Below are 21,828 nucleotides of genomic sequence, written 5' to 3' on the forward strand. Positions count from 1 at the left end.
AACGCCTCCGATCGCTAAACATATGCTTTTAAATCGATCAAACTAGTCATCTAACGAGTAAATAAAATCATTCTCAAAAAAAGTGTCCAATCCGCATCCTGTGAGTGTGAATCTCACTTCTCAGTTCCCTCACTGCGTCTCAGGGCGATGGAGAGCCACAGGTTCGCACAGGCTCAGGTGAGTTCGGGTGTCTGTTCCCCGTCCTCTGGACTCCCTCACCGGGCGGCTCTGATTCTGGCCCGGGGTGGCAGTAAAGGAATCCCTCTGAAGAACATCAAGAATCTGGCCGGTGTTCCTCTCATCGGATGGGTTCTGAGAGCTGCCTTGGACTCAGGAGTCGTTGACAGGCAACTACGTTTGAGCTTTTCTTAACTATTTTATTATTATGGCTTTAATTAGATTTTTGTTCTTCAATGTGTGAATGAAACCAATGTAAACTGGGAGATAAATGTTTGTGGTGGATAGATAGCCTATATTTGTCGCCATGTTTAAGATTAAAATGAGCTAGCCTACAATTAAAAGGCTGCTTTTGATGCAGATATTTCCGCGACGAATAAACAATAAAAATGTTGGCTAATTGCAGATTATTATCTCGCAATTCTAATTTTTTTATGAGCCTACTTAGAAGTCGAAAAAATAAGGTGCAATTAGCCTACTCTTTTATTATTATTATTGTTATTTCTTATTATTATTCTGCAGCGAGCTTCCATCTTCTCAGATTTATATTAAAATATTCTTAATTTGTTTTTTGTAAGTAACATTTTTTTTTTTTTATTTTTTTTTTTGAATGATTGATGTTACTATGTGTGGCAGCGTGTGGGTTTCCACAGATCATGATGAAATTGAGCGTGTCGCAAAAGTCTGGGGTGCGAAAGTTCATCGTCGCAGTCCTGAAGTTTCCAAAGATTATTCCAGCTCTCTGGAGACCATCCAGGAGTTCATCCGCCTGAGACCCGGTGAGACAGACCTTCATCATCATCATACTTTCCTTTTATGCCTAAACATGACCTAACTTCCTGACATATGCGGTTTTGAAATGCCAAGTAGCCTTTGACTTTTAGAGCCTTTTATGAGATATGAAATATTATTTTCTGTCATTTGACCTATACTATAATTTTCTATTTGTTTTGAACTGATGAATAGGAGATAAAAAATATAAGCTAATAGTGTGTGTGTGTGTGTGTGTGTGTGTGTGTGGTGTATGTGGTGTGTGTGTGTGTACAGTTTGTGCAGAATAAAAACCATTAAGTCTATGGAGAGTTCCCGTAAACCACACACACACACACACACACACACACACACACACACACACACACACACACACACACACACACACACACACACACACACACACACACACACACACACACACACACACACACACACACACACACACACACATATATATACAAGGATGGCAATATCCAAAATCATTGGACATGTTTTGGTGCCCATGCATGAGGAAAACAGCTTATAAATCATACTAAGTGATGTTTTTTGGAAGTGTAAAAATTCAGAATTTTGTGATGGTTAGGTTTATGAATAGGGTATGTATAGGCTAGAAGAGAATATACAGTTTGTACAGTATAAAAAACATTATTTCTATGATAAGCATGAAAACACAACGTGTGTGTGTGTGTGTGTGTGTGTGTGTGTGTGTGTGTGTGTGTGTCTGTGTGTGTCTGTGTGTGAGAGAGAGTGTAAAAAAAAGTTGCTGTTGAGCACTGCAGAATTAATTTGAACTTGTTTAGTATATTTAGCAAGTAAATTTATGTACTTCAAATAATTTTTTGGATGTAATTTTCCATGCAGATATATGTAATTATAAATATATTTAGTAAGCAAAATGTATGAATTATAACAAGGAACGTTGTTGAAATGTTTTAGATGTTTTATAAGCAGTATAAATGTGTGTAATATAAAGAGGGAGACATGGAATATAAAGCAAGTACAAACAATTAAAAGATGTAAAATATTTAAGAGTTTGCCTTAATTAACCTCTTTACAATAAGGTTTCATTTGTTAACGTCTATCCTTGTTACAGTTTAATTATACATTTAAGTACTGAGTAATATTAATTAACTAAGTGTACTGACTATGGGTTAAGGGTTAAAATTAGGTTTGTTGTAGGGTTAGTTGCATGTAATTATGCATAATTTATAGTTATTACTATAGTAACAACATGTAATGTGTAACAAGTAAAGTGTTACTTACATTTGTTACAATCTTTCTTAATGTTACATAGTAAAAATCAAACTCTTCATGTTAGTTCACAGTGCATTAACTAATATCAATAAATGCTGTAAAAGTATTGTTCATTCTCATGTTAACTAATGAAACCTTTTTGTAAAGTGTTACTAAAACTGTTTACGGCCCAGAAAGGCCTCGATCTTTATTGTATTTGTCATTTGTTTTGTCGCTGTGTTCTAGAGGTGGACATCGTCTGTCATATTCAGGCCACGTCTCCATGTCTGCACCCTCATCATATCAGAGAAGCCCTACAGATGATCACGGGACAGGGGTATGACTATGTGTTTTCAGTGGTGCGCAGACACCAGTTTCGGTGGGAGGAGGTGGACGAGAAAGGTACAATATCATGAAAACATCTCACATACTCCGATAAGGAAACAGTTGCAGATTTTTGCTTCATATGAATATAAGGCAAATAAGGAAGTTCCATTTGATGTTTATGCACAATCCTTTATGATCACTTTTTTTACAGCATGTTATAAAAACAGAAGTGTCACATAAATATACTTTGATATCATATTATAAATCCCCAAACCCTGTTTCTATGAAAAGGTTTCATGTTTAGTGACAGTCATAAAGAACATCTGAAGGTTCACACGTTGTTATCTATCTTTCATTGTAACTAGCGGGTAAGAATACGACTTCTCCGAACATCGATGTGGCGCACAGACCTCGACGCCAAGACTGGCCTGGGGAACTCTATGAAAATGGCTCTTTCTACTTTTATAAGAGAAAGGACCTGGAAAACGGCCTTAAACAGGTAGTTATCAAAATACGGTGACAAACCTGTTCCTTGACTTCTCAGTCATGGAAACGATTTAATTAGCCTAGAAACACCATGTAAAGACATAATGTAAATTATTTATTATTAGTTTATTAGTTATTAGTGCCTGAAAAGCCCCTGCTCCCATTTCTTCTGCTACACCACTTATTACATTTAGTTATTTATTTGTTCATTTTTATTATTAATTTTTATTACGGTACATCCACAATGGAGTTACACCTTCGTCATGACTATACACTCGCTTGTGCATTCACAGCCTCTTGTTTTGTGCAATTGTAAATCGTAATATCATATATATATATATGACTTATCTCATATAGGATGCGTTTGGTTAGTAATTAATGCGGTAGTAAAGCGCACCACTGATCATCTTTACGCCGGTGATCATTGCTACACAGTAATAACGGTGCATCCCTACCTTTTTTTTTGGATAAGAATTATCGGCTTATTGGCTTAGAAGAAATTATCATTGGCAATAGAAGAAATATCGGTTATCAGCTTTCAAATATAAAAAAATATCGGTTATCGGTCAGCAAAAATTTTTTATGTTGGTGCATCCCTACCTTTCTTTTGGTTAAGAATTATTGGCTTATCGGCTATAGAAGAAATATCGGTTATCAGTTTTCAAATATAAAGAATGATTGGTTATCGGTCAGCCAAAATGTTAATATCGGTGCATCCCTACCTTTTTTTTTTTGCAAGGTTAAGCATTAATCCAAAAACCAAATTAATCGAAATGGAAAGAAACTAATCAAAATAAACAATAAGTAATATAATTTGAAAAGAATGCTTGTCCCATATCTGTCTTGTCTGGTGTGCAACCCAACAAACCGTCAACAGAAAGTTTTGTCTTTTATAATTTTGTCAAGACTTTATTAACATCCTTCTATCAGCCTGAGAGTTTGACTGAGAAAGCCAGAGAAGAGCAGAAGCAGGAGACGAAGTGATGATAATAAAAAGAGCAGAGTTTATTAAATAACCTTAGTTGCGTATGTTTCAATGCTCTGACTTCATCTAGATGTTACACTACTCAATACTCTGACTTCATCTAGATGTTACACTACTCAATACTCTGACTTCATCTAGATGTTACACTACTCAATGCTCTGACTTCATCTAGATGTTACATTACTCAATACTCTAACTTCACCTAGATGTTACACTACTCAATGTTCTGACTTCATCTAGATGTTACACTACTCAATACTCTTACTTCATCTAGATGTTACACTACTCAATGTTCTGACTTGATCTAGATGTTACACTACTCAATACTCTAACTTCACCTTGATGTTACACTACTCAATGCTCTGACTTAATCTAGATGTTACACTACTCAATACTCTGACTTCATACCAGATGTTACACTACTCAATACTCTGACTTCATCTAGATGTTACACTACTCAATGCTCTGACTTCATACCAGATGTTACACTACTCCATACTCTGACTTCATCTAGATGTTACACTACTCAATGCTCTGACTTTATCTAGATGTTACACTACCCAATACTCTAACTTCATCTAGATGTTACACTACTCAATGTTCTGACTTCATCTAGATGTTACATTACTCAATGTTCTGACTTCATCTAGATGTTACACTACTCAATGCTCTGACTTCATACCAGATGTTACACTACTCCATACTCTGACTTCATCTAGATGTTACACTACTCAATGCTCTGACTTTATCTAGATGTTACACTACTCAATACTCTAACTTCATCTAGATGTTACACTACTCAATGTTCTGACTTCATCTAGATGTTACATTACTCAATGTTCTGACTTCATCTAGATGTTACACTACTCAATGCTCTGACTTCATACCAGATGTTACACTACTCAATACTCTGACTTCATCTAGATGTTACACAACTCAATACTCTGACTTCATCTAGATGTTACACTACTCAATGCTCTGACTTCATCTAGATGTTACACTACTCAATGCTATGGCTTCATCTAGATGTTACACTACTCAATGTTCTGACTTCATCTAGATGTTACATTACTCAATGTTCTGACTTCATCTAGATGTTACACTACTCAATGTTCTGACTTCATCTAGATGTTACACTACTCAATGCTCTGACTTCATCTAGATGTTACACTACTCAATAATCTTACTTCACCTAGATGTTACACTACTCAATACTCTTGACTTCATCTAGATGTTACACTACTCAATACTCTAACTTCATCTAGATGTTACACTACTCAATGCTCTGACTTCATACCAGATGTTACACTACTCAATGCTCTGACTTCATCTAGATGTTACACTACTCAATGCTCTGACTTTATACCAGATGTTACACTACTCAATACTCTGACTTCATCTAGATGTTACACTACTCAATGCTCTGGCTTCATCTAGATGTTACACTACTCAATGCTCTGATTTCATCTAGATGTTACACTACTCAATGCTCTGACTTCATCTAGATGTTACACTACTCAATACTCTGGCTTCATCTAGATGTTACACTACTCAATGCTCTGACTTCATCTAGATGTTACACTACTCAATACTCTGACTTCATCTAGATGTTACACTACTCAATGTTCTGACTTCATCTAGATGTTACACTACTCAATACTCTGACTTCATCTAGATGTTACACTACTCAATGTTCTGACTTCATCTAGATGTTACACTACTCAATACTCTGAGTTCATCTAGATGTTACACTACTCAATGTTCTGACTTCATCTAGATGTTACACTACTCAATGTTCTGACTTCATCTAGATGTTACACTACTCAATACTCTGACTTCATCTAGATGTTACACTACTCAATGTTCTGACTTCATCTAGATGTTACATTACTCAATGTTCTGACTTCATCTAGATGTTACACTACTCAATGTTCTGACTTAATCTAGATGTTATACTACTCAATACTCTGACTTCATCTAGATGTTACACTACTCAATGCTCTGACTTCATCTAGATGTTACACTACTCAATGCTCTGACTTCATCTAGATGTTACACTACTCAATAATCTTACTTCACCTAGATGTTACACTACTCAATACTCTTGACTTCATCTAGATGTTACACTACTCAATACTCTAACTTCATCTAGATGTTACACTACTCAATGCTCTGACTTCATACCAGATGTTACACTACTCAATACTCTAACTTCATCAAGATGTTACACTACTCAATGCTATGACTTTATACCGGATGTTACACTACTCAATACTCCGACTTAATCTAGATGTTACACTACTCAATGCTCTAACTTCATCTAGATGTTACACTACTCAATATTCTGACTTAATCTAGATGTTGCACTACTCAATACTCTGACTTCATCTAGATGTTACACTACTCAATGCTCTGGCTTCATCTAGATGTTACGCTACTCAATGCTATGGCTTCATCTAGATGTTACTCTACTCAATACTCTAACTTCATCTAGATGTTACACTACTCAATACTCTAACTTCATCTAGATGTTACACTACTCAATGCTCTGACTTCATACCAGATGTTACACTACTCAATACTCTGACTTCATCTAGATGTTACACTACTCAATGCTCTGACTTTATACCAGATGTTACACTACTCAATACTCTGACTTCATCTAGATGTTACACTACTCAATGCTCTAACTTCATCTAGATGTTACACTACTCAATATTCTGACTTAATCTAGATGTTGCACTACTCAATACTCTGACTTCATCTAGATGTTACACTACTCAATGCTCTGGCTTCATCTAGATGTTACGCTACTCAATGCTATGGCTTCATCTAGATGTTACTCTACTCAATACTCTAACTTCATCTAGATGTTACACTACTCAATGCTCTGACTTCATACCAGATGTTACACTACTCAATACTCTGACTTCATCTAGATGTTACACTACTCAATGCTCTGACTTCATCTAGATGTTACACTACTCAATGCTATGGCTTCATCTAGATGTTACACTACTCAATGTTCTGACTTCATCTAGATGTTACATTACTCAATGTTCTGACTTCATCTAGATGTTACACTACTCAATGCTCTGACTTCATCTAGATGTTACACTACTCAATGCTCTGGCTTCATCTAGATGTTACACTACTCAATGCTCTGACTTCATCTAGATGTTACACTACTCAATGCTCTGATTTCATCTAGATGTTACACTACTCAATGCTCTGACTTCATCTAGATGTTACACTACTCAATACTCTGACTTCATCTAGATGTTACACTACTCAATGTTCTGACTTCATCTAGATGTTACACTACTCAATACTCTGACTTCATCTAGATGTTACACTACTCAATGTTCTCACTTCATCTAGATGTTACACTACGCAATACTCTGACTTCATCTAGATGTTACACTACTCAATGTTCTGACTTCATCTAGATGTTACACTACTCAATACTCTGACTTCATCTAGATGTTACACTACTCAATGCTCTGGCTTCATTTAGATGTTACGCTACTCAATGTTCTGACTTCATCTAGATGTTACACTACTCAATGCTCTGACTTAATCTAGATGTTACACTACTCAATGCTCTGACTTCATCTAGATGTTACACTACTCAATGCTCTGACTTCATCTAGATGTTACACTACTCAATACTCTGACTTCATCTAGATGTTACACTACTCAATGTTCTGACTTCATCTAGATGTTACACTACTCAATACTTTGACTTCATCTAGATGTTACACTACTCAATACTCTAACTTCATCTAGATGTTACACTACTCAATGGTCTGGCTTCATCTAGATGTTACACTACTCAATACTCTGACTTCATCTAGATGTTACACTACTCAATGCTCTGGCTTCATCTAGATGTTACGCTACTCAATGTTCTGACTTCATCTAGATGTTACACTACTCAATGCTCTGACTTAATCTAGATGTTACACTACTCAATGCTCTGACTTCATCTAGATGTTACACTACTCAATGCTCTGACTTCATCTAGATGTTACACTACTCAATACTCTTACTTCACCTAGATGTTACACTACTCAATACTCTTGACTTCATCTAGATGTTACACTACTCAATACTCTAACTTCATCTAGATGTTACACTACTCAATGCTCTGACTTCATACCAGATGTTACACTACTCAATACTCTGACTTCATCTAGATGTTACACTACTCAATGCTCTGACTTTATACCAGATGTTACACTACTCAATACTCTGACTTCATCTAGATGTTACACTACTCAATGCTCTAACTTCATCTAGATGTTACACTACTCAATGTTCTGACTTAATCTAGATGTTGCACTACTCAATACTCTGACTTCATCTAGATGTTACGCTACTCAATACTCTGGCTTCATCTAGATATTACGCTACTCAATGCTATGGCTTCATCTAGATGTTACTCTACTCAATACTCTAACTTCATCTAGATGTTACACAACTCAATGCTATGGCTTCATCTAGATGTTACACTACTCAATGCTATGGCTTCATCTAGATGTTACGCTACTCAATGCTATGGCTTCATCTAGATGTTACACTACTCAATGCTATGGCTTCATCTAGATGTTACACTACTCAATGTTCTGACTTCATCTAGATGTTACATTACTCAATACTCTGACTTCATCTAGATGTTACACTACTCAATGCTCTGGCTTCATCTAGATGTTACACTACTCAATGCTCTGACTTTATCTAGATGTTACACTACTCAATGTTCTGACTTCATCTAGATGTTACATTACTCAATACTCTAACTTCATCTAGATGTTACACTACTCAATGCTCTGGCTTCATCTAGATGTTACACTACTCAATACTCTGACTTCATCTAGATGTTACACTACTCAATGCTCTGGCTTCATCTAGATGTTACACTACTCAATACTCTGACTTCATCTAGATGTTACACTACTCAATGCTCTGGCTTCATCTAGATGTTACACTACTCAATGCTCTGACTTTATCTAGATGTTACACTACTCAATGTTCTGACTTCATCTAGATGTTACATTACTCAATACTCTGACTTCATCTAGATGTTACACTACTCAATGCTCTGGCTTCATCTAGATGTTACACTACTCAATGCTCTGATTTCATCTAGATGTTACACTACTCAATGTTCTGACTTCATCTAGATGTTACACTACTCAAGGCTCTGACTTCGTCTGACCAGTACCAGGGGAAAAACCATGGGAAATTACTGCTTCAGTAACGTCCTGTGAAGTTGAATCTTCTCTTTTCTCTCTTATCTTAACTCTAATCTCCTACCCGTGAAGACAAATACACCTTTGACCCACACAATTGTAAGATTTAACAACAATAGCAAGCATTGCAAGAGCAAGGGAATAAGTAATATAAAATATAAAAACCTGAAATGACATAAGTGAATAATAATAATATTTATAAAATGGTCAAATGATAAAATGAATAAATTATGTAAATCAAATAATAATAAATGAATAAATGATTAATCAAATGGCAACTATGTAAATTACTAATGATTATCAATGGTTTCAATATCTTTAAAAAAATAAAACTGGTTGTTTTTGAAAACCTGCTTAGATCTTTAGAAAAAGATTTACTGTAAGGCCCAAAGAAGGTTTTCTGATCAGTGGGTGAAGGTCTCTGCGCGTTACTGTCTTTCCACGTGACAAAGTAATTTGATTAAATTAAATAAATTTTCTCATATGTAATAACTCATTATTTCATCTGACTCCATAAATAAATAAATAAATAAAATACTCCACAAATGATATCTGTGCATCATTAAGTGTGTGCGAATGTTTGACTATTCTTTTGAACTCTTTACTGAAAATAAAGTCAGAGTCGATTAGAATAAAATCAAATGTTTACAATTTATTATGCCAGGTAAATGTATCACGCCAGTTGCATAATCAGTTCAAATATAATAGATACAAACATCAAAAGCTCTAGAATAAAGAGGGAAGATGCAATACCCTGACCTTATAAAACGACATGGTACAAAGGTCTCATTCTCAAAGAAGTAAACCAAAAGGTAATAACGCATTTAAGAGTTTAGAAATAATTCACATACATAGGAGGGTGTGTCTTCTAGGCAAATGGTCTCAGAAGGTGTAAACCAAAACACCAAAACGCAAAACACTTCGCATCTGGTTACAGAAAACACCCCAAGCTCTAGTTGCATTTTATTATATAGACAGACCTCTTTTCAAATGTAAACATGAGTTCACTTTCACAGTGGCAATTCACATTAATCACCGTCCCAGACTTACTGGGGTCAGAAGTTGATTTACATGGAACCATTTGCTAACAATGGGAATTTGATTTGAGTTTACACCTTCTGACACCATTTGCCTAGAAGACACACCCTCCTATGTATGTGAATTATTTCTAAACTCTTAAATGCCTTATTACCTTTTGGTTTACTTCTTTAGGAATGAGACCTTTGTACCAGTCGCACTGAGACATTTCAAATGATATCAAACATATGTGATACTGTATGATAATTATTCACATTAAACTATATTGATTCTTGGGTGAATTTCAGATGATCTCAGCATGAGGGAGAAGGAGTGGGGGGAGAATGGGGTGTCAAGGGAAAAGATGTAGATTAGGATTGCTTAGGTGAGACTTGCGTCTCGAATGGTGCACAAGAGAGAAATTCAAATGTTAATTTGCTTTGTTCTCTCTCACTGGTATCACAACCAGTCCTTTATTTGAAATAAATAAATAAATTCAAATGTAAATATGTTCATAAGTACTTGTCATCAGCTTTAATGAGAGAAATAATTTTTTGAGAATGTCCCATGTGTGAAACCTCGTCTGCGTCAGTTGTTTTGATCTTTTCTGTGTGTTTTAGCTGGGCAAGATCGCTTACTATGAAATGCTGCCTGAGCACAGCGTTGATATCGACGTGGACATCGACTGGCCTGTCGCTGAGCAGAGAGTTCTGAGGTGGGTATTTCATCAAACTCTGTTAGTGACACAACACAATAATGCAGATATAAATGCTGCCCTTTTCTGCAGATTTGGCTACTTCGGCCGAGAGGAAATAGCGGCAGTAAAGCTGTTTCTGTGTAAAGTGTCTGGCTGTTTGACGAACAGTCAGATATACATGTCGGTTTCTGGGGAGGATCTTGTGGCCATTAATGCTCGAGACGTGGCAGGCATACAGATGCTAAAGAGAGAAGATATAAAGGTACAGTTGTGTTGGCTGGGACAAATAATGGTGCATAGTACCTTTACGCTGTTAAAAAATTATAATTTTAGCAGTATAATACTATAAAAATACTATGGTAAACACCTGATCATTTATTAATGGGAAGTTCCCTTACTATAATAAAAAACTGTAAATATAACAGGACTTAATTTTATATTAAAATGCTGTCAAATGTACAGACTTTGGATGTTAAAACATTTTAAAAAATCGTATAATTTACAGTATCTATTTTTCCATCCACTTATTTTTATCAATGATTTTTATGCAAATTGTGGGATATGCATAAGTGGGATACCATACCTGAAAAAAAAAAAAAGTTCTGGCAACCAGCTGCCATTACTTCCCCTTTTTATAGAGTAACAACACCTATGGCCATTCACAAACCATTTTATTTGTTCATACATCTATTATTGTCAATAGCATGCAACATTAAGAGCAGAATAAAATGTATTAAGAAAGCGAAACAGAAAGTTATCTTTTTACTTGATCTCTCTCTATATATTTACTAATTTCTTCACATTCAAAATACATTTACTTATTGAATATCATTTTGCTATGTGACGTCTCTAATAAGTTTTTAGATAAAGGGTTAGTTCATCCACAAATGCAAAATCTGTCATAAATTCTGTCGATCTTTTTGATGAAATCTGAGAGCTTTCTGCCAGCCATAGGCAGCAACGTTTTGCAACTTTCAAGCCCCAGAAAAGTAATAAAGACATTATTAAAATAGTACATGTGACTACAGTGGTTCAACCTTAATGTCATGAAGTGACCATAATACGTTTTGTGCGCAAAAACAACCAGAAATAACTTTATTCAAAGATTTATTCTCTTCTGTGTCAGTCTCCTACACTGTTGACTTTGTAAACACGCATAGATATATAATAAAATGTATTAAGAAAGTAAAACAGGGATCATTTTGATTTAATGTTTCCTATCTTTCATCAGGTGATCCTCATATCCAGCGTGAACGAGCCGATTTCCAGGAGTCTCCTGAAGAAAGTGTCCCAGCAGGCCGGATGTGGCCTCAGGATTGGAGAACAGCAGAAAGGGTTTGATGTGGAGACGCTGATGAAAGAGAAGAAACTGCGCTGGGATGAAGTGGCATTCATGGGTGAGAGTGTCATGTTCAAAAATCCAGCGAAAACCAGTTCTAAGCAGGTCAAGTAACATTTATTTATATATGCAATACAGATGGTTTCAAAGCAGCTTCACAGTAATAAACGGGAAAAAAATACAGTATTAATGAGGAAGACTTCATCAAATATGGGACAAATTCTAATTCTGCCAGAAAGACAATAGTGTCATTATTCAGCTCAGTTTAATGTTGATTCAGTTTATTAATGGTGTCGATGTTGCAAAAATTCATCAAAGTTATCATGAAATCAAATTTACAATTCTTATTTTTTTATTGAATATTGCACTGTTTATTATAAATTATTTTTAACTCTGACTATATTAGATGTACTATGTCATTTATTTCCATTATGACCTCCTGTATATTCAAAAGACCTCTCAACATATATTAAAAATGTTAAATGCATTTTACTCTGCCTTGTATGGTATAACTATGCTAATTCTTACTTGTGAAATTACTAAAATGAATTGTAGCTCTTTATTAATTAATAATCTAGATTTTAATAATCTATGTATCATAGGCTGTGAGTTAAAGCTTCGATCTAGAGCATTTTGCAGTGTTTTACAAGACACGGGAACGTCCAAATGAATGGTCTAAATAAACCTGGAACCACATGCAAAATCTTAATTTTTTTATTGAGCGGTCTGTGATTTTTTCCCTCACAGGTTCAGAAGCTGAAGACATAGAGATCTTGTCTCAGGTGGGGCTGAATGGCGTCCCATGTGACGCACCTGTGGCAGATCTCATCGCAGCGAAATACACCTGTCAGAGACCCGCCGGCCACGGAGCCGTTCGAGAGTTTGCCGAGTACATTCTGATGCTGAAGAAAAAGAGCTCATCACACGTGAACCAGGATCGCATTAACAGGGCTCATTTTTAAAGCATATTCCAGTTTCTATTTTAAACAATCAGTTTGTGTTGCTGTTATAATATGACATCGGATCTAATTTGAATTAATAAATTACCTGTGTGTCTGTGAGCAATAAAACAGCTGTTCTACTTTATCTTTTTACTTGATCTCTCTATATATTTACTCATTTCTTCACATTCAAAATTCATTTACTTATTGAATATCATTTTATGGTTTAATGTTTAATCTTCTACTATGTGACAAGGAAATGTCCTTGTCAATGTCATCAAGGAGAGTGTTGTGCAGACGTAAGTTATAAGTCACTAATAAGTTTTTAGATAAAGGGTTAGTTCATCCACAAATAACTTTATTCAAAGATTTCTTCTCTTCTGTGTCAGTCTCCTACACTGTTGACTTTGTAAACACGCATAGATATAAACACTAGATGTCACCTTGGCTACGGCAGTTCATTGGAACTAATGCATCAATAGAGCCGCCATCATGGAACAGGGGAGCCCCTCCTCTTTAATGCATCAGCATCAATGTAGGAAAAGGTCTAACGGAAATAAAATCACCATAAATCGTCATGAATGCGATTTTCTCGTTTTTGTGGTTCGTTCCAACGGTCAGACATGTATTTATCATCCAGTCCAGTGAAATTTAAAAAAATAAAAAAATGTTCACATTCTTGTGAAATGTAATCCCTTGCTGTCTGGTTCTTAGATTTCGTTCGTGTGAACATCCATATGCAGCACAAAAGTCCGACATCCATGAATTCAGCGTTACCTAGCTACTTCTTATGACAAGACCCCTGTTCCAAGATCGCGGTGGTTTTGACGCATGCTTAGAACACCAAGGCGACATCTAGTGTATATATCTATGGCAAACAGTGCAGTAAACACAGTGCAGCGCTTCCAGGTTCTACGTCAGAACGCCGGCTCACTATTGGCCGACGCTGGTCATGTGAGCACCAGTGCTAGAAGTGGGGGAAAAGGTGCCGGTAGGCCTACTCTCTTGCATTGGTAAATCATGACATTTGATATTTCTACAATGAAAAGAAGATATTGTTGGTACAACAACAATTTATTGTTATTTATTAACAACAAAAGTATTTAAACAAGTCGTGTGTGTGTGTGTGTGTGTGTAAACGGAACTCCTCCAAGTCCGCAACGGTGCTGATATTGGAACTGTACACACACACACACACACACACGGAACAGGGTTAATACCAGACAAAATTAGAGAGTAGCTTACACAGATGGCAGTGGATTCAGTCTAGAGATATTCTGCTGTGATATTAACCAAATTGGCTATTCTAAAGAAACAGTAGACAATTACGTCATATTATTTGATTGAATATTTGAAAGTAGCATACATTTCTGGCATGAAAAATACATTTACTAATAATATATAAGAGGTGTTCATACTTAGAGAATGTCAACAGGATGTTATGGGCTTGTTGATCAGCTCATCAGGATCCCAGTGAAGAGGGTGGATTGGAATCCACTGCTGCTTCAGTGTATAATATGTAATGAGTGATTATAACTAAGTGATTACATAAATATGTTTCCTTCTAAATATCAAATGATATGAATGACTTCCCTGGAGATTTTACTTTGTTATAAATGTCACCAGTGTGATTACTGAAATGTTCTTTTCATGTATTCTTTAATGTCTGTATTTGATCTCTGAATGCAGTGCTTGCTTATTTAGCCCAGCTTCCAGAAATGAAATATGGACTTGTTTTGTGTTTGAGAAAGGTCTTCAACATGTTAAAACATAGTAGGGGTCATTGAAGCCAATAGTTTAATGGACCATTTTTTTGTTAAAGCCTTACTTTCCAGTTAGACTAAAGTTTAGCTATCCTTGAGAGAAAGAACGCATTATCTTGATGTTTTGAGAGGACTCTCCTGTTTATAGTTAGAGTCTGGCCAAATCCAACCTGGAAAAGCTGTGTGTCGGTGTGTGTGTGTTAGTCTTCTTGGTTACAGGTTAAGGAACCACTGGCATTATTGGAGATTGACTGAGTTGTTGTTCAAGACAGGCTGGTGCTCAGCAACACAAATCTGCGACCTGAAAGGATCACGACGTGCCTAACTTCAGGGTCCGAGTGTCAGCTGCATAATCCTTGGAGATAAGCTTCAGTCAATCTGTATATGTGTGGAAAATTACTGTGTTTAACTATTTCTTAGCCAATGAGAATCATTCAACCTGTAAGCAATGACGTAGCTTAGACCTTGGAAATGGTATAACTGTTGTGATCTTTGTAACTGTATCTCCTGTGTGAGTCTTGAAGCTGACTTCTGCTGATGAAACTATCTTCAGTAAAACTTTTCTTTAATTTATAATAATTCTGACTTGGGGTCTTCTTTCAAACATCTGGTCCTTGGGTCCTAAACTGTTACCTCCTAACACCACTGTTCCGGATGCGTGTCCCCATTTTTTGCAGTGTGTGTGTGTGTGTGTGTGTGTGTGTGTGTGTGTGTGTGTGTGTTCACTACCCGCCTAATCTGTGTGCACTCACTTGGATGGGTTAAATGCACAGAACAATTTCTGAGTATGGGTTACCAAACTTGGCCTTCACATGTCACTGTTGTGAGTACTGTGAAATAAAAGTACAAAAGAAAGTGAAACTTAATTAAAACCATTAAATTTAGAATAAGTAACTCAATTATCTTACATTTGAAACAGAAACACCTTTAAATTTCAAAAATAACAGATCTCACTTATTGATCTTGTGCAAAAACTATAATATAAAAAAAATAACACGTAATTTCAATATTTTTACTCTCCTTACAGAGTTTTATGCTGGGAACTATAAATCTGTTGTAACATATTCTGTTAAAGTTATACTTAACATAATCAGTTATTGAGTTCACAGCTCAAGTATAATAATAAAAATATCATCATACTCAGTTGATCGATTGCATTAAGAATTGCACAAAAAAATCGTAATACAAGTTTTCTGAAATTTTACGTTCATTTGCACTAATTTGCATACTTTCCAAAACACAAATGTGAATGTTGGATAAAGTCAGGTTCAAAATTTTGTTGATATAGAGTTGAAGTTTTTCACAGAAGGTATTTTTATATCCGTTTTGATACCACTTCGTAAATCAGAAAATTCTGTCAACAGCCTGTAGAGGGGAAAAACATGTTTTAATGAATAAAATCTTTAAAATCGAAATAAACCCTTCTGGGGGAAAAAAAAAAATCAAAATAGAGAAATAGGAATAAAAATGTATGTAAGTGCTGCTGAAGTGGATTTATGGCTCAGTGCAAAAGAAAAAAACTAATTTTAAGAAAACGCCTTTTAAAGATATGTACACTGTAAAAAAAAACCCTACAAAATATTTTGAGTTTCAAATACTAAGAAATGCAATTTTTTTGAAACTACATAAAAACCTTTTTGCCTGTAGTGTTTTGTCTTGAGCGTAATGAACGTTCAGTAATATTTGATTGAAATGAACTTGTTTCATTGAATAAAATTGACTGGTTTAACAGTTTAGTCTTGGCTGGACAGACATTTTTAGGGCATTAAAAATACCCTAATACTAATAATATCAGTTATAGTGGTTGAATTCGGGCTGCAATGATCACTGAGTGTACCAGGTAACTGGCAGTGACCACGTACATTTGCGTGTAACGACGTGCAAAGTACAGTTTTGTTTTCAAAAGTAGCCCTATTAATAGCTTATCAAATGTTCTGTCGTTAATATGGAAACAAGATAAAATTGGCCCATACAATTGGATGAAGACATATGGCGACCGTGTAATGTTGACCTTTAAAGTTTAATGCACAATAAAAGTCGAATTTGTATAACAGATGTTTGAGCTTATCTAAAATGATTTGCACATTCCGGACACCCTATCCACCATAAAATACTGTTTGTGTTGGGTGGACTTTGGAATCTTTTAACCCCTTAAACCCTAACCGTCCCACCCGTGGGACACCACCACATAAAAAAAATTAATGATCAAATTACTAAGCAAACACTGAACGTAATACCACAAATGAGGTATCATTTTAAAGCTTAGAATCTCAGCTTTTTAATGCATATATCCATTTTATTCAACTACTAACAGGTGCTGAGTTATACCTTTAGAACAGAGTGTACCACCAGAGAGCGCCACCTAGCAATGAAAAAAGTAATTGTCATAATTTTTCAAAACTACTGCATTGATCAACAAAAAACAGGCATCATTTAAAAGCTTAGAGTCTAAGCTTTACAATGAATGTAGCCATTATGATTATCTCCAAAGTAGTGCCGAGTTATTTGCTGATAAAATGAAAAATAAATAAATTATAATTTTCGAGGATGGGGAAATTTTTATGTACTGCAATGTGTCAAAAACATCATACAGCTCAGATACTCATGTGTCATATGTCATTTGAAAGGTCTCATGGAGTAGAACACAAGAAGCCCAATTGTTTTGGGCTTTGACTAAACTTGAGTGAGTTTTTGTAAGTTAAGCCCTGCAAGACCCATATGTAAAAAATATGCTGATGTGGCATTCACGTGGCATTTTTTCACTCATAACTTCATGAAACATGGAAGATTGCACATCCTTATTTAAAGCAGATTTTCACGATTAAAAAGAGCCTAAAGACATGATAATTCGTCACTCATATCTAAATATATTGCTCGTTATGTTATAACACACAAAAAACAGCACAGATGCACATGAGTAAAAAAGTTACTTAGACTTGGCGTTTTTGTGGGTAACTTCATGAAACATGGTCCGATCGTTAAAAATGGCACATCCTTATTTACAACAGACTGTCACGATTAAAAAAAGTCCAAAGTAACCAAAATCCGTCACTCAGATCTAAAGATATCCCTCATTGAGTTACAAACTCATATAACCTCACAGGCGCAAATAAGCTAAGTAAACAAATGTAGCTTTAAAGTTGCATTTAGGCTTTTAACTTCACGAAACATTATCCGATCACTAAAAATAGCACATCCTTATTTAAAACAGACTCTTACGATTAAAAAGAGACCAAAGTCACCATAATCCATCTTTCAGAACTAAAGATATCCCTCACAGAATAATAACACATATAACCTCACAGGCTCACATAAAAGAAAAGTAAAAAAATGTAGCTTTAAAGGAGTTTTTACCATGGTAACTTCATGAAACATACTCCAATCGTTGAAAACGAGACATCCTTATTTACAGCAGACTCTCACGATTAAAAAGAGACCAAATTCATCATAATCCGTTGCTTAGATCTAAAGATATCCTTCATAGAATTCCTCATAAGCCCTGCATAACCCATAGGTACATAATATACTGATGTAACGTTTTTTACTGTAACTTCATGAAGCTTACTCCGATTGTTGAAAAAGAGACATCCTTATTTACAGCAGACTCTCTCGATTAAAAAGATATCGAAGTCACCATAATCCCTCGCTTAGATCTAAAGATATCACTCATAAACTTCCTCATAAGGCCTGCAAGACCCATGGGTACATAATATACTGATGTGACGTTTTTCACTGTAACTTCATTAAACTTACTCCGATCGTTGGAAATGAGACATCCTTATTTACAGCAGACTCTCATGATTGAAATGAGACCAAAGTCACCATAATCTGTTGCTCAGATCTAAAGATATCCCTCATAGAGTTATAACACATAACCCTACAGGCACACATTAGCTAAGCTAGGTAAACAAATGTAGCTTCAAAGTGACGTGTAGGCTTATAACTTCATGAAACATAATCTGATTGTTAAAAATGGCACATCCTTATTTACAGCAGACTCTCACGATTAAAAAGAGACCAAAGTCACCATAATCTGTCACTTAGATAAAAAGATAGCCTATCCCTCTTATAATTCATCATAAGCCCTGCAAGACCCATTTGTAAATAATATACTGATGTGACGTTTTTCACTGTAACTTCATAAAACATACTCTGATCGTTGAAAATGGCACATTCTTATTTACAGCAGACTCTCATGATTAAAATGAGACCAAAGTCACCATAATCTGTTGCTCAGATCTAAAGATATCCCTCATAGAGTTATAACACATAACCCTACAGGCACACATTAGCTAAGCTAAGTAAACAAATGTAGCTTCAAAGTGACGTGTAGGCTTATAACTTTATGAAACATACTCCGATCGTTGAAAATGGCACATCCTTATTTACAGCAGACTCTCGTGATTAAAAAGAAACTAAATTCATCATAATCCGTCGCTTAGATCTAAAGATATCCCTCATAGAATTCCCCATAAGCCCTGCAAGACCCATATGTAAATAATACACTGATGTGACGTTTTTCACTGTAACTTCATAAAACATACTCTGATCGTTGAAAATGGCACATTCTTATTTAAAATTATTATTATAAAGCCAAAACAATTACAATTCCTACTCTTAAAAATGATTGTTGTTTATAGTTATAAAAATGTAATATGATTTTGTTTGTTTGTTTGTTGTGTAAATAGTTGCTTATCAAGGAAATTAATTAAATTGAGTTTTGAGAATTGAGTTTTATTGAACACTTGGAAGTGAAATGTTACAGCCAGCATGGTTGTACAATAAAATGACAAATCGGGAAAACTTGTTTGGAGAGGTTTTTGGACACTTGACTGAACAAAAAGGCTCCCTTTGTTCCAAATGCTATAACTTTTGATTACTTTATACTATCACCATAAAATTTAATCCAGACGCAGACCACACATGGGGAACATCACCAAAAAAGAATTATTTTGCTACCTTATTTCCTTCCTGAGTTATTGCATGTCAAATAAGAAAGATATGTAAAAAACAATTAAACCAAAATAATATTTGTGTCTTTTATGAGCAGTTACTTAGCATTAGATTGTCCAAATGTAATAAAAATGCATATATTCTAAAAATGTAAAAAGTTTTCTAACAGATGATACCTACCTTTTGACTCTCCTCTCTGTAGTTTTGGAGTTATGAGTCTTTAAATGTGTGCATGTCACTCAGCAAACAAGAGTTTTAAAAATGCCTTCCACGTGTCAATAACTGAACAAAAGGCTCCCTTTGTTCCAAGTGCTGTAACTTTGGATTACTTTATGCTATCACCATAAAATAACATTCCAGGTGCGGAACACACATAGGGGAACATCACCAAAAAAGAATTATTTTGCTACATTACTTACTTCCTGAGTTATTGCATGTCAAATAAGAAAGATTGGTAAAATTATTAAAAATATGAATAATATTTTTGTCTTGTCAGCATTTTCTCAGCATTAGATTGTCCAAAAGTAATAAAAATGTATATATTCTAAAAATATAAAAAGTTCTCTAACAGGGGATACCGACCTTTTGACTCTCCTCTCTGTAGTTTTGGAGTTATGAATCTTTAAATGTGTGCATGTCACTCAGCAAACAAGAGTTTTAAAAATGTCAATAACTGAACAAAAGGCTCCTTTTGTTCCAAGTGCTGTAACTTTGGATTACTTTATGCTATCACCATAAAATAACATTCCAGGTACAGAACACACATGGGGAACATCACCAAAAAAGAATTATTTTGCTACCATATTTCCTTCCTGAGTTATTGCATTTCAAATAAGAAAGATATGTAAATTATTAAAAAATAATAATAAAATGTTTGTCTTTTATCAGCAGTTTCTCAGCATTAGCTTATCCAAAAGTAATAAAAATTATATATTCTAAAATTATAAAAAGTTTCCTAACAAATGATATCTACCTTTTGACTCTCCTTGCTATAGTTTTGAAGTTATGAGTCTTTACTTTTTTGTGTGTCACTCAGACAAAAAAACTCTAAAATGCCTTCAGGGCTTAAGGACAATTTGGAATATTTAATGACTTTTTGAGTGAAATGAATGATTTTTAATAAATCCCAGGATAGGCTATCCTTCGGAAAAAGAGTAGGGGTGTAACCCCGGCATCCTATGCCAGCATTACAGTATATTTTTATAGTGGTAAAAAACATACTCAAGTACATTTTTAATGCATTTAATTGTATATCTTTTTCACCTGGGAGTTCTCATCGTAATCATTTAAATCTGTGCCGATAAGGGCCAGCCGGCACAGTTACAGTTTTATTTTTCACTGTGGGGTTGATAACTGCCACTCTTTGGAAAGTAATCAAAGAGTATAGAAGTACCAAGAGGCGAAACTCAATAGAACGTTCCATTGCAACAAACGCGCTCATGCGCAGATCGAGCTGCAGCTCCGTCATCTTGGACTGAACGCAACACAGCTGTCATAGAATTGAACGATACCGGTTCCAATTCAAAAGCGGTTAAGGGAACTAAATAGTAGTTACTAGTTTTTAATATCTCTATAGCCTAAACTAAAACGGCGTATTGAATAATATACAACAAAATAATGCTTATGGATCGGTTTATAATTAAACAATTTCATCATAGAGCATGAAGCTGTCAAATAGGCTATTTATTTACCCCAATAACTTTTGGGGATATCTCCCGTTTTCATACACAGCACAATTTTACAACACCAGTAACAACAGCCCATGTTCCTCATGAAATGATTAACAAATTCATTGAAAAAGCCAAAACACAATGAACAGTGAGTAAGTTAGGTGAAAGGGACAACACATTAAGTCAAGAGATAGGCCTAATATTTAATAGT

General features: G+C 35.2%; 1 protein-coding gene across 2 annotated transcripts; it reads left to right on the forward strand.

Moving 5' to 3' along the window:
• Nucleotides 1–13,376, forward strand: LOC143720583 (N-acylneuraminate cytidylyltransferase B-like). Of its 2 annotated transcripts, none has more exons than XM_077210134.1 (8): nt 1–347; nt 814–956; nt 2,431–2,586; nt 2,877–3,010; nt 10,875–10,969; nt 11,042–11,213; nt 12,183–12,395; nt 13,038–13,204. In XM_077210134.1, exons 1-8 carry the CDS (start codon nt 148–150, stop codon nt 13,056–13,058), a joined length of 1,134 nt encoding a protein of 377 aa, XP_077066249.1. In that variant the 5' UTR covers nt 1–147; the 3' UTR covers nt 13,059–13,204. The 2 variants fall into 2 exon arrangements, with proteins under 2 accessions (XP_077066249.1, XP_077066248.1); XM_077210133.1 differs by having other exon boundaries at nt 7–347; nt 12,183–12,348; nt 13,038–13,376.
• The last annotated feature ends 8,452 nt before the right edge of the window (nt 13,377–21,828 follow it).

Source organism: Siphateles boraxobius, unplaced genomic scaffold, assembly GCF_051911475.1.
Source record: "Siphateles boraxobius isolate OS27281-9 unplaced genomic scaffold, OSU_SipBor_1 65, whole genome shotgun sequence".
NCBI lineage: Eukaryota > Metazoa > Chordata > Actinopteri > Cypriniformes > Leuciscidae > Siphateles > Siphateles boraxobius.

Coding starts and splice junctions, on each gene's coding strand:
- LOC143720583 (XM_077210133.1), top strand. CDS start 148: ATGGAGAGCCACAGGTTCGCACAGGCTCAGGTGAGTTCGGGTGTCTGT. Junction 3,011..10,874: donor TGGAAAACGGCCTTAAACAG/GTAGTTATCAAA, acceptor TGTGTGTTTTAG/CTGGGCAAGATCGCTTACTA. Junction 12,349..13,037: donor GGATGAAGTGGCATTCATGG/GTGAGAGTGTCA, acceptor TTTCCCTCACAG/GTTCAGAAGCTGAAGACATA.